General features: G+C 39.2%; 1 protein-coding gene across 1 annotated transcript; it reads right to left on the bottom strand.

The window, feature by feature from the left end:
* Window positions 1–232: 232 nt before the first annotated feature.
* LOC140732240 (uncharacterized) lies at window positions 233–13696 on the bottom strand. Its single transcript, XM_073054580.1, has 5 exons — window positions 13547–13696; window positions 8018–8126; window positions 4328–4447; window positions 1420–1498; window positions 233–1338 (listed from the first exon to the last, which is right to left on the bottom strand). The coding sequence occupies exons 1-5, from the start codon at window positions 13669–13671 to the stop codon at window positions 1247–1249; spliced, it is 525 nt and encodes a 174-aa protein (XP_072910681.1). The 5' UTR covers window positions 13672–13696; the 3' UTR covers window positions 233–1246.
* Window positions 13697–14129: the final 433 nt, after the last annotated feature.

The raw sequence follows: 14129 nt of genomic DNA, 5'->3' as shown, positions 1-14129 counted from the left end.
CACTTGAACTCTAATATCTTAAAGGTAGTCTTTGTTTCCATTTCACTGAGGGTTACAGTTGCATTGCAGAAATGGAAAATAATCGTTCTGGCCAGTCATACTAGGGCAATCTTAGTGACAACAAGCACAACTTTCTATTCAGTTCTGTGTTAAAAGCTACATCGTAAGGGAATAAAATGGCTCAATGTCCGATCTCAGCTTGGTCACAGAAAATAAACGAACCCCAGGTAAATTTGTTGTTACCGATTTAATAAAAATAGAGGTAAAGAATTAGTTCTAAAATACATTTAAATGGATTTAAATTTACAGTACCAAGTAAAAAAAATGTTAAAACACAGGGTTATAAGACAGTGTTACAATTATACAAAAGTCTATACATTGCTAATGTACATAAGCAGTTTCAAAAAATCTGGTGGCAGATTAAGCATTAAGGGAATAATCTTGAGCTTTCTTTCTTTACATTTTGATTTGAAATGGAGATGTCAATGTTTGGAAGCAATATTAATGAGGGAATATAGTGCTGATGAACTCATTTTTCACCAGCATTCCTTTGGCTTATTGATCAACCTACACAAAATATTTCCCATCAATTTTGGCTTTGAAGCTTATGCAAAGCCCCAGTTATAAAGATATATTCAGGAAGGCAGGTTAAAGTAGAAAACAATATCTTAATTAAGATGAAAAACTATATATGTAATATTTCTCCCAGCAAATTGTATTATTTTTAGGAAACCACCAAGAAAAAAAACAATTAGATCTCGGGTCAATGCAATATACTGGGAATATTATTAATTTTAGAAGAGCACTAATGTGGTTTAGTAAATTAATTAAACATTGGTAATGGAAAGGAGCGTTAAAACAGAATAAGTTGGGGTATAGTCAAGCAAAGATACCATATGCATAAGGAAGAACCAATTGATAAGTTGGGACGAATCTCATACAATGCAAAAATAACAATTTGGCCAAATATTTTCTCTGTACATTTTAACATTTTGTTACCGTGTCAAGTAACTCGTACTTGAATTACTAAGTGCCCAATCATAAAATGGGTGGATTTTCAGATACTATTGAATATGGGGCCAAGAATTTTAATTTATTTTCCAATGCACCTCACAGTACTTTGATCGCATTATTGATGAAAGGAAGACAATCATGTCAAAGTCTTGGAAAAAGGTTTAAAAAAACCCCATCCCTGATTCATACACCATCCGGCAGCTTCATGATTTCTTAATAAAGCGCATCCCATTTAGTAAATTGTACAGTTAGCTGAGGAATACTGAGTACACTTGGAGTTGTCTGTTGATTCAGTATAACCTGAAACTTTGTCTAGGCCACTACCTGAAAAACATTTTAAAAAACCAAATGATTAGTATACCTTTTAATAACATCAAATTTTGTACTATTTATTTCCAAGCTTACCTTCAATAAGATTGTGCAAGTTGCAGTAGTTGGTACCATGGTCAAAGACTGCGTACCACAGTTCAGAAACAGAGAACCCCTGGAATAAGAATGGGTTGCATTGTTAATAATTACACTCATCTATTGAGATGTTCCAACAATCGATGATCTAATTTTAAGGACTTTTTATCTTGTTGTTTCATGCTCTCATTATTTATTACAATGTGTTTATATTTGCATTTGCAGTTTTGTCCTGTACACTTCTTGATCTTTCACTGATGCTGTTATAATGACTATTCCATAGAACTGCTGATGATGCCCACAGGAGAAAGAATCTCAGGCTTGTATGTGGTGACACTTATGTACTCATGATAAATTTTACTTTGAACATTCTAACTTCCTTTTAGATGAGAGGGAAAAAACTATTTAATCAAACTTAGGTAAATTATAAAATTATGTAGTGCATCATTTGCTCAAGATGATTGAATTAGAAACAATACCAAGTGCATCCTACTGACAACGCAGTAAGAGGGAGCACTTTCATCAGAAAGGCTGTTGTGGTTCAAGAAAGCAGCTTACCATTAACAGAAAATTCTACAAATGTTGGAAATCCAAAGCAACCCGCACAAAATGCTGGAGGAACTCTGCAGGTCAGGCAGCATTATTGGAAATGAATAAGCAGTTCCTCCAGTATTTTCTGAGTAGCTTACCATTGCCTTGCTGAGAGGAACTAAGGCTAGGTAATAAATGCTGGTCCTGTTCATAAAATAATTATAGTGCAAATGTTTCTGGAATAACAATCTAGAGAATTCAAATGTTAAACTCAAGAACATGAATTTAAATCCCATGATGGAAGTTTGAATTTTGCTTTCTGAATTATAAAAAGCTTCCAGTGAGACAAGCCAAAGTTCAAAGTAAAAATAATTATCAGAATACATACATCTCACCATATAAAACCCTCAGATTATTTTTTCTGCAGCCACACTTAGCTAATCTATTGAACAGACCCTGTAAACAGACCCAGCAAACAAGCCCCGCAAACACCAGGAACTATAAATAAACTGTGCAAGTGCAGATAATAAACAGCAATAAATAACAAGCATGAACTAACAAGATAAAAAGAGTCCTTAGATCCCATTTTGTTCAAGAGTCTGATGTTTGAGGGGCAGTAACCGACTTGAACCTGGTGGTGAGTGTCCTGAGGCTCCTGCGCCTTCTACCCAATTACAGTAGCAAGAAAAGAGTATGGCCTGGGTAGTGAGGATCTTTGATGATAGATGCTGGTTTTCTACGGCAATGTTTCATGTAGATGTAGTCAATGGTTGGGAGCGTTTTACCCGTGATGTACTGGGCCAAATCCACTACCTTTGTAGGATCTTTCGCTCAAGGGTATTGGCGTTTCCATACCAGGCTACAACGCAGCCAGTCAGCACTTTCCATGTTTTGGATGACATTCCCATTCTACGCAGACTCCTGAGAAAGTAGAGGCTTTTTAAATGTCAAGCAAGTTCCCTTTTGTGATCATATTTATGTGTGGAGGCACTGGAGTTAAGTAGAATTGTAATTCACAATTATCACATGTACTGAGATAAAGGGAAAAGTGTCTCACATACAATTCATACATATCAAATCATTACATGGTGCATTAGGGGAGAACAAGTTAAAACAGTAACAATGCAGAATAAAGTGTAACAACCATAGAGAAAGTGCAGTGCCCAAGATTTAAAAGAGTCAAATGATTATAAAGGAAGTTGTGAGTGGATTTGCAGGGAGCAGCTTGCAATGAGTTGCCACATTTCACTGCCATCTTGCTTGAAAACAAAAAGAGAGGTCTTAAATACGTCTCATCTATCTTTTATCATGAAGGTCATAGAAGCTAGAGGTTTCAGGGAAAAGAACAATGTGGTTCTGAAATATACGACATGAGGAAGGGGGAGATATTGACTGTCGGGACACAGATCCTGGTTCTGACCAAGTATATCCTAGGACATTGTGAGATTCAACAGAAGAAATTGCTTCATCCCTGGTGGAAGATATCTCTACCTTCCTTGGCCACCAGTGAGGTACCAGAAGGCTGGAGGATGGATAATGAAGGGCTACAAGATCACGCCAGTTAATTATAGAGCAGTGAGCCTAACATCAGGGTGGGAAAGTTACTGGAAGGTGTTCTGAAAGACTGTGTCCATTTGCATTTGGAAGGGCAAAGGGTGAATAGGAAGACTCATCCTGGCTTTGTGCTTGGGAGTTGTGTCTCACAAATTTTATGAAGTTTTATTTTAAGTAGAGGTATCCAAGAGAACGGATGAGGGTAGGTTAATACATGTTGCCTCCGGACAACATATAAAATCAGCTAGGTGGAAGAAGTCAGAAAGTGGTAGTCGAGGCTTATTACCCAGATTAGAGGCCTCTAAGTTGTGGTGTGCTACAAGGATCTGTGCTGGACCCTCTATTGTTTTGTAAGCTGTAGAACACAGACCTACTAGTACAAGTACATAGTCTCAAGGTAGCAACACAGTTAAACAAGGTGGTAAAGAAGCACTGGAAATGTATACATCATGAGGGGCAATAAATAAGGTGAATGGTTACAGACTTTCCCTGGGAGGGTGGAGTTTATACATTTAATGTAAGAGGGAATTACAAGCTGCCAGAGCAGACAGTATAATTACAATCTTTAAAAGACATTTGTACAAATTCATGGATAGGAAGAGTTTGGAAAGGTATGGACCAAGCACAAACAATGGGACTAACTCAAGAAGGCATCTTAGTAGGCATGGATGATTTGGCTTGCTTCTGTACTGAGTAACTCTAATCTAAAATAGTCTAGAAGATATTATTTAGTTAATACATGAAATAGTTATCTTCTTCCAAAAATCTCTATTGAAGGCTATTTACCTTGGTGCTCCATACAGAAATATAATTATACACTTACAGAAACATAGCAGGATTTCTCATCCAAGGAGGAAGTCAGCTTGAATGTAAGATCATCAACATACTTGTGCACTGGAGTTGCATGCTTAGCCACAATGTAATGTTCACTTGCAGACTTTAGCTGGAGTACAGGAAAAAAATCAAATGGTAGTTGTTATGTATTAATTCATAGAGAAGAGATTTTAATAAATATACTTGCACATTGAATATTTAAATGAATTAGATGATGAACCTGTGGAATTCATTGCCACAGACAGCTGTGGAGGAAAAGTCACTAAGTATATTTACAGCAAAGATTGAGAGGTTTTTAATTAGCAAGGGCATCGAAGGGGTTGAGAGGAAAAATAAATCAGCCATGATTGAATGGCAGAGCAGACTTGATGGGCCAAATGGCCTAATTCTGCTCCTATTTCTTATGGTCTTATGGAATTCTTATTAATAAAAACTGAATCTGTCCTACAAAAACTGGATTTTCAAACTTAATAAAATGTAATAAAGATATCCTAAAATGTTTCATAGTCGCAAAGAATAAATAGCTGTGAAAGCAACACTCTAAATCAAGGCAATTTCAAATTGATTCCATAGTGGGAGACAAAGGATGGATTACGCAAAGGCTTTTTCTGCATACAGGCTTTCCTTGTTCGCCATTCAGAGATACTAGAAGAGTCCCAGATGTACACAGTACCCATTCTCAAAAGGATACTGACAAATATGCCCACTCAGCAATCATTATATTTGGTGAGAATTAAGGCATAACTGTTTTAAACATACTAGAGGGGACCGACTGTAGTGTATCTAAATTTGTTGATGATACTAGATTGAATGGAAAAGCCAATTGTGCAGAAGATACAAAGAGTCTGCAGAGAAATATAGTTAAAGTGAGTGGGCAAGAGTCTGGCAAATGGAGCACAATGATGGTAAATGAAAGGTCATCTACTTTGGAAGGAAAAATGAAAGAGTAGATTATTATTTAAATGGTAAAAAAAATTGTAGGGACTTGGGAGTGCTTGTGCATGAATTACAAAAGGTTGGCTTGCACGTACAGCAGGCTATCAAGAAGGCAAATGGAACGTTGAGGGATTAAATTTAAGAGCAGGAAGGTTACGCTGCAACTGTATAGGGTATTAGTGAGGCTGCACCTGAAGTACCGTGTGCAGTTCTGGTCTCCTTATTTGAAGAAGGGTAAGAAGGATATACTGTTTTTGGAGGCAGTGCAGAGGAGGTTCACCAGGTTGATTCTAGAGATGAGGGGGTTAGACTATGAGGAGAGATTGTGTTGCCTGGGACTGTACTCACTGGAATTCAGAAGAATGAAAGAAGATCTTATAGAAACATATAAAATTATGAAAAGCATTGATAAGATAGAGGCAGGAAAGTTGTCGCCACTGGTAGGTGAGACTAGAACTAAGGGACATAGCCTCAAGATTCAAAGAAGTAGATTTAGGATGGAGATGAGGAGGAACTGCTTTTTCCAGAGAGTGGTGAATCTGTGGAATACTCTGCCCAATGAATCAGTGGAGGCTACCTCGGTAAATAAATTTAAGACAAGGTTGGAGAGATTTTTGCATAGTAGGGGAATTAAGGGTTATGGGGAAAAGGCAGGTAGGTGGAGATGAGTCCATGGCCAGATCAGCCATGATCTTATTGAATGGTGGAGCAGGCTCGACAGGCTAGATGGCCTACTCCTGCTCCTATTTCTTATGTTCTTATATACTATTTAGGTGTTAAGACAAGATTCAAAATGGCTATAATTCTCAAAAACCATCAACATCTGCCCAACAATTGCAAGTTAATAGGTACATGGGAAGGAAATACCACTGGGCAAATAATCTCACAACATAATCATAGAGGGTTCGTAATGAAGCCACTGGATCCAAATCTGAGTTCATTCTATCCAAAGATGTGTTACCCTGTCCACCATTCTAAATAAATGTCTAACTTCATGTGTGACTGTGATGCCTTTCATCAAAACATTACACAGCTTTACATGAATGCAAGCCACAGTTTGCTAATCACCTTGAAGCCCCTGAACAGTTGCAAATTAGGAAAATGGAAGAAAATTGGAGGAAAAAAGATTTTGTTTTCCATTAAGGGAATATAGCATAGACAAACTTACTTTAATGTATAGTGTATAATATATATAATATATATTGCTGACATTTATTCAGTTTAACAATAGAACTTAAATAATCTTTGAATTTTTCTAAGAGTTCCATATCTCCTCCAACCTGACAACTGTTACCCCCTTGAACTTGTGTGTCCAATATCATCTGATAAGTGTAACCTATTTTAACTCAGCCAAATAATATTTTCAACCAAAACGCCCACACCTGGAAATCGAACAACATTGGGTGTCCACTACAGGTTTAAATAACCACAAAGTACAAAAGCTTTAAATAAATCAGGTCATAATCTATCCACATGCTGGGTCACAAAACATTCACTGCAAACCACAAAAGAAAATAACTGAAACTGTTATACATTAAAGTTTCTAAACTTTTCTAAAGTTTCTAAATAGGGCCATTAACATATAGAATATGGAAGGGAGTTAGAATAGATTATATTTCAGGGTTTTCATCCCACTGAAGAATAGCAAACAAAATTTAATTTCCAGTACGACAAGCAGTAATAGAATACTTTCTTCATCCAAAATTCAGGATTCAGTCATTAAAACAAATGTTACCACTAATATACTTGCACAAAGCTAAGATAGAGCATTTTCAAAGATCCTCTTGCCAAATATCCTTATACTCAAGAATGTGGAACACAATGCCTTTCTAAAATCTGTTTTGAAAACAAAATATACATTAAATGAACTATCTCCATTGTAATATTAAGAAGTTAGCATCTCGTAGGCCGCTTGTGACCCTGGCTATTTTTGTTAGAAGGGTCATAGCAGCTATGAGCTTGAGAAATAGAGTATAAATGCACAAATGCTTTCTCATAAGATAAGCTGAGCTTGCGAAAAAGAGTATAGACGCACAAATGCTTTCCCATCAGATAAGCTGAGCGGGTGACAGCATCCTTGGTATGCGATCTGCGCTTAACTTCAGTTTTGCTTAGGGTAACTTGTATTATTGCTGTGAGACACCTATTGTGCCTTGTAATCCTTATGGCACCTGCAAGGTAAGCATAAAGAAGGAGCGGCTATTTCCAAGGGCGGGAGGCTTTGGATGGTAAGCCTGTGCCTGTCTGCGTCCAGACATAGTAGCAATTAAAACTGCTATACGAACAATTTATGACTGATAACGTTAACAATACTTATCTGTAGAGAAACTAAGAAAGGGGGTGAACCCACATGTATCTGTGTACGTGACTGCATGGTATAAAAACAACTGTATTTGCTTCAGGAGACAGAGACCCTCAAAGCAGCCTCCGAGAGAGAGAGTGCTTCAGGAGGGTTCTCTCGAGTAACTTGCTAATAAAGAGCTAAAGTGACTTTCACCGTAGTACGTGGTGTCTTTGCATCGGGTAGATCGAAAGAAGTTTACAACACCATCAGGAATGAAAGATATGTCAGAAATTGAAATACATGGAAAATGTTTCTGTAAGATTGTTCTTGTATCTAAGTATGCTTTCGGTTCAAACCAATATATAAGGATGATATACTAAGATTATAACATAAATCCCTGCTGTTCTGTATCAGTATAATTTTCTCCACTCAGACTACTGGGATTACTCAGATACTTACAGTGTATAAGCATTTTTCTCCTCCATTTGCACAATTGTCAGCAGTTTTCCATTCTTTTATCTGGCTGACTAGCTCCAGATACACAGTATTACAAGAAATCCCAAACGTCCTACAGAATAAATATCAGCAGAAATAATGTCAATTTCCAAATGCTGTTGGGAACAGAAACAAGAGAAACAGACATAGGAATAAGCCATTTTGTCCTTCAAACCAACCTCACCATTTAATAGACCAGTACCTCAATACCATTTATCACACTCGCTCTGTAGCCCATAAAGTTTTTATGTCTAAATATCTGTCCATCTCCTTCTTAAATACTGACTTGAATATGATTTGGCCTCCGTTAAGGTTGCTTTTAATATTGTGGTTCACTAAAAAGAAAACAAATTAACTAAAATAGGAATGCACGATCAGGAGAGGTGTTGTAACTGCACCATGTGGGAGCTGGTGGACCCCATTTTGATTGCTGGTGACCACATCTGCAGCAAGTGTTGCTGCTCGAGGAACTCAGGCTCAAAGTTGATGATTTAGAATCTGTACTTCGTATACTGTGATGCATCAGGGAGGGAGACTGTTACCTGAACACTGCTTCAGAAGGCAGTCGCACCCATTAGATTAACTACCTGAAATTCAGTCGGTTGCCTGGGACAAGAAGGTGTGACTGCAAGTGAGGCAGGTAGGGCTGGAAGAACCTCCACCCTTGAGCTTGCCCAATAGGTCTGAGATTGTTTATGAGGATGAGAGTGGGGGCAGCTGGAAGGATGAGCAACCAAACCATACTACTGCGGTTCAGGGAACATTTCAAGGAGTGCGAGAGAAGAGAAATATTGCTGTAATTGGGGTCGCATAGTCAAGGGAATTGACACAATTCTCTATCACAAGGATCGGAAGTCTTGAAGGTGGTGTTGTCTCCCTGGTGCCCAGTTTCAGGGATTGTCATCTGATCCGCAGAGGCAGAGTGGGACAGGATAAATCCAGTTGTAATGCTCCATGTGGGTACCAATGGTGCAAGAACAACAAGGAAAGAGGTTCTGCTGATGGAATTTGAGCAGCTGGGGACTAAATTTAAAAGCAGAACCAAGAAGGTAATAATCTCTGGATTGCTACCTGAACCTTCTGCATATTGGCACAGGGTTACTAACATCAGAGTTAAACGCGTGGCTCAAAGATTGGTGTGGGGGAAGTGGGTTCAAATTCATGGGACATTAGCACCAATGTAGGGAAAGGAGGGATGGGCTCCACCTGAATCATGCTGGGACCAGGATCCTGATGAGCTGCGTAACTACAGCTGTGGACAGGGCTTAAACTAAATCGTAGTGGGGTAAATTCAACAGCTTGAAAAAGGAAGGATAAAAGGGAAGGAGAGTGCAGGGGAGGTTATGGAAGTCTCCGGAATTGTTTTAAAAATGAAAAGATGTTTAGAAAGGGATAAGAATTTAACTTCCAGTGACATGGAGACAAAATTGAAAAGGGTAGTGAATACGAGAATGAGTGTTATATTTGAATGCACACAGTATTTGAAATAACGTGGATGATCTTGTAGTGCAGTTCGAGATTGGCAGATATGATGTTATGGGAATCACCGAGTCGTGGATAAAAGATGGTCGCAGCTGGGAGCTTAAAATCCAACAATACACATCATAGCAAAAGATCAAGGTGGGCAGAGGGTAGAGGGGTCTGATGACTCCGAGTAAAAAAAATTAAATCAAATCCTTAGAAAAATGTGACATAGGATCAGAAGATGCAGATTCCTTGTGGACAGATTAAAGAAATTTCAAGGGTAAAAAGATCCTGATCAGAGTTACATGTAGGCCTCCCTCTAAACAGCGGATGGGATAGGGGATACATAGAAATAAAAAGGGCAAAGTTATGAAGGTCATGGAGTATTTCAATAGGCAGGTAGATTAGGACTATCAGGCTGGTGAATGAATTTGCAGAACAAGATGTCTTTTTTTAAAAAAAAACAGCTGCTTGTGGTTGAGCCACTGCTGTCATGTCATGGCAGGAATCAGCAAAAAGCTACACCACATGATGTACTCAGTCCAATACATCACAGTCACAACACTCCGTGTCCTCTGTGGTATCTACAGGAGATGCAGCTTCAAGAAGGCAACATCTAAAGATCCAAGACATCCTGGCCAAGTCATCTTCACACATTTACCACTGGGCTGGAGATTCAGAAGCCTGAAGTCAAACACGACCAAATTCAAGAGCAACTATTCCCTTCAACCATTCTACTCTTGAACCAGCCAGAACAACTGTAATCATACACTGTATTGAGAGATACCATAAGATATAGGAGCAGAATTAGGCCATTTGGCCCATTGAGCCTGCTCTGCCATTTCATCATGACTGATCCAATTTCCCCGTCAGCCCCAATCCCCTGCCTTCCCCCTGTATCTCTTCATGCCCTTACAAATCAAGAATCTATCAACTTCTGCCTTAAATATACCCAGTGACTTTGCCTCCACCGCTGCCTATGGCAACAAAATCCACAGATTCACCACTCTCAGGATAAAGGAATTCCTCATCTCCATTCTAAAAGGACGCCCCTCTATTCTGAGCCCATATCCTCTGGTTTTAGACTCCCTCACCATAGGAATTATCCTCTCCACAGCCACTCTATCTAAATGCCTTTTAACATTCAATACATTTCAATGAGGTCACCCCTCATTCTACTGAATTCCAATTTAGCAATATTATCACCACTTTGATCACTATGCATTAAAATAGACTTTTTGTTGTTCTTATTGCATTCTTTCTTGTAAAATTGTGAATAGTTTATATCTTGTGTTTTTCTTGTGAATGTTGCTTGCATGTACTATGTGCCTGTGATGTTGCTTCAGTGTATACATGCAGTTGTGTACAGAACAATAAACTTGACTTTAAACATCAATATGGTCTCACCAGAGAAATCAGAACAATTAGACAATAATCAAGGAGATCTACAATTCTAGTGAGGCGTTTTTGCCAATAAACTCAAAACCTCTTGGAATAGAAGCCAAAGCAATTTTTGGCTCCCTAGTTTGGCTTGACTAATCTATTGGAGTTTTTCGAGGATGTAACCAGGAAGTTAGACAAGGGAGATCCAGTGGATGTAGTGTACCTCGATTTTCAGAAGGCATTTGATAAGGTCCCACATAGAAGCTTGGTGGGTAAAATCAAAGCTCATGGCATTGGGGTGAAGATATCGACGTGGATAGAAAACTGGTTGGCAGATAGAAAGCAAAGGGTAACGGTGAATGGGTGTTTCTCGGAATGGCAGGTGCTGACTAGTGGGGTGCCACAGGGATCGGTATTGGGACCACAGCTGTTTACGATTTACATCAACGATTTAGATGAAGGCATTGAGAATAACATCAGCAAGTTTGCTGATGATACTAAGCTGGGTGGCAGTGTGACATGTGATGAGGATGTTAGGAGAATTCAGGGTGACTTGGATAGGCTGAGTGAGTGGGCAGATACTTGGCAGATGACGTTTAATGTGAATAAGTGTGAGGTTATCCACTTTGGGAGTAAGAACAGGAAGGCAGATTATTATCTGAACGGTGTAGAGTTGGGTAAGGGAGAAATACAAAGAGATCTAGGAGTCCTTGTTCATCAGTCACTGAAGGTGAATGAGCAAGTGCAGCAGGCAGTGAAGAAGGCTAATGGAATGTTGGCCTTTATTACAAAGGGAATTGAGTACAAGAGCAAGGAAATCCTCTTGCATTTGTACAGAGCCCTAGTGAGACCACACCTGGAGTATTGTGTACAGTTTTGGTCTCCAGGGTTAAGGACGGACATCCTGGCTATAGAGGAAGTGCAGCGTAGATTCACGAGGTTAATCCCTGGGATGTCCGGACTGTCTTACGCAGAGAGGTTAGAGAGACTGGGCTTGTATATGCTGGAATTAAGGAGATTGAGGGGGGATCTGATTGCAACATATAAGATTATTAAGGGATTGGACAAGATAGAGGCAGGAAATACGTTCCAGATGCTGGGAGAGTCCGGTACCAGAGGGCATGGTTTGAGAATAAGGGGTAGGTCATTTAGGACAGAGTTAAGGAAAAACTTCTTCTCCCAGAGAGTTGTTGGGGTCTGGAATGCACTGCCTCAGAAGGCAGTGGAGGCCAATTCTCTGGATGCTTTCAAGAAGGAGCTAGATAGGTATCTTATGGATAGGGGAATCAAGGGATATAGGGACAAGGCAGGAACCGGGTATTGATAGTAGATGATCAGCCATGATCTCAGAATGGCGGTGCAGGCTCGAAGGGCCAAATGGTCTACTTCTGCACCTATTGTCTAATAATTTGCATATGGGAAATAGTGTGCAGATATATTCAGGTCACTTTACACAACAATATTTCCAAATCTATCACTATTAGAGTAATATTCCACCTATAAAAGTGACAAATTACACATTAAATGTATATCATGCTTCATCTGCTGTATATCTGCCCATTTACTCAGGGTGTTTAAATAGGTTGACACTTCTTACACCCTCACAACCATTAATAAACCCACTCAGTTTGATGTTACATGTTTCGTTCATTACCCTGATCTTTGATGTTCTTTGTAAACAGCTGGACGCAAATTTTAATCTTTGTTGTATCCCACAAGTCACCAAAAAAATCCAACATATTCCCGGTTATCCAACCGTCAACTAAATTTTAGTCTGTGCTAACCTAACCTGGCATGTTTTAATTCTGCACACTAATAACATGTGGAAATTGATTAAAGCTATTTCGAAAAACCAAATGCACATCATCGACATTCTCAATTTTTTTACTCTGCCAGTTTTATCCATAGAATGCTAGTAAATTTGTCAAAAAAATTCTCTGCCAGCAATCTAAAATGCTTTTGTTTAATCCTTTTGATATTTTAGGTGACCAGCCTTTACATCCTTTCTAACAGACTGGGATTTTCTCTACTACTTTTATACCCAGATAGCTCTGAAATTACCAGTTCTATCTCCTTTTTATTTCATAGCGGAGTTACCTTGGCTTCTCCCACCACTCACCCTGCAGAAACTTTTCCAGAGTCTATGGCATTGTGGAAGATGAAACCAATGCATCTAATATTTTCATGGCTTTCTCTTTTCGCATGCACCCTGCACTGGAAATTAAGAGGCCCTGGGAATTTATTGATTCTCAATACCAAATGTTTATTTACATCCTTTAATTAAAACTAATTTCGTGAGACAACTTGTAAAGCATTTCTGAGAAGTTGTTTGTAACTGTACCTTTAATGAACCCTCTTAATCCACTGAAACCTTTGTAATTTGCTGTGTTTGCATTTAGGACTCTTCTGCTTCTAATTGAGCTACTTTCTATCTTCATGCTCTATAGTCTGTGGTCATACTCCCGTAATCAAAACTCCCTGACTCCTTCAAAGTAAATCGTAGTGTAAATTTTCCGCAATGTAGATTGTCGTTTCTCAAATATGCAGATATAACATTGTTCCCGCAAATCTCCGTTTACCTAGTTATACAACTGTTATACTGTACTTACATACACTTTCATACTTGCAATACGCCGTACTACCCACCATTCAACCCTGCACTGTGCATGCAAAGGCCCACCCGCGGTACTTGGGAAGGCACCGAGCAACAAGAAAGCCACCAGAACAGATCGCCAGCTCCGCGTCCGCATCGCCACCGCCCGCGATCCCATGGCGAGTCACGCGCGCACCAACACTCGCCGGCGCTGGGAGGCGGTACTTCCTGTAAAGATTAACGGGGATTGGCAGACCAACATAAGGTGCAGTACCGCCATCTACTGAAATGGTGGGTGGAGCGAAGAGACAGGAACCATACCCAGTAATCCCACCCAAAAGAACTCAAATACTGTATGTAATATTAAAAAGTCTAATGTTTTTCAGAAAGTCAAATATGCACTTCTATACATTGGGATGGCAGTGATATCCAAACAAACTTTCCGTGTTAAGCTGTGTCTGACCCGAAGATCTCAATTTAGCAATTAGGAGTTTCCTTTGCACCTCATAGGATCTGCATCCAAACAATGAATTGCATTGTTTCTTGACAAGTGCACTCCCTACGAATGCCCTTATCATGCATTAATTCTGATTCAACCAAGCATATCCAAACGTGTAAGTGTAACTTCTTCCCTCC

Source organism: Hemitrygon akajei, chromosome 8, assembly GCF_048418815.1.
Source record: "Hemitrygon akajei chromosome 8, sHemAka1.3, whole genome shotgun sequence".
Classification (NCBI taxonomy): Eukaryota; Metazoa; Chordata; class Chondrichthyes; order Myliobatiformes; family Dasyatidae; genus Hemitrygon; species Hemitrygon akajei.
Note: the sequence above shows the minus strand (reverse complement) of the source record. Positions and strands in the feature narration are given on the sequence as shown.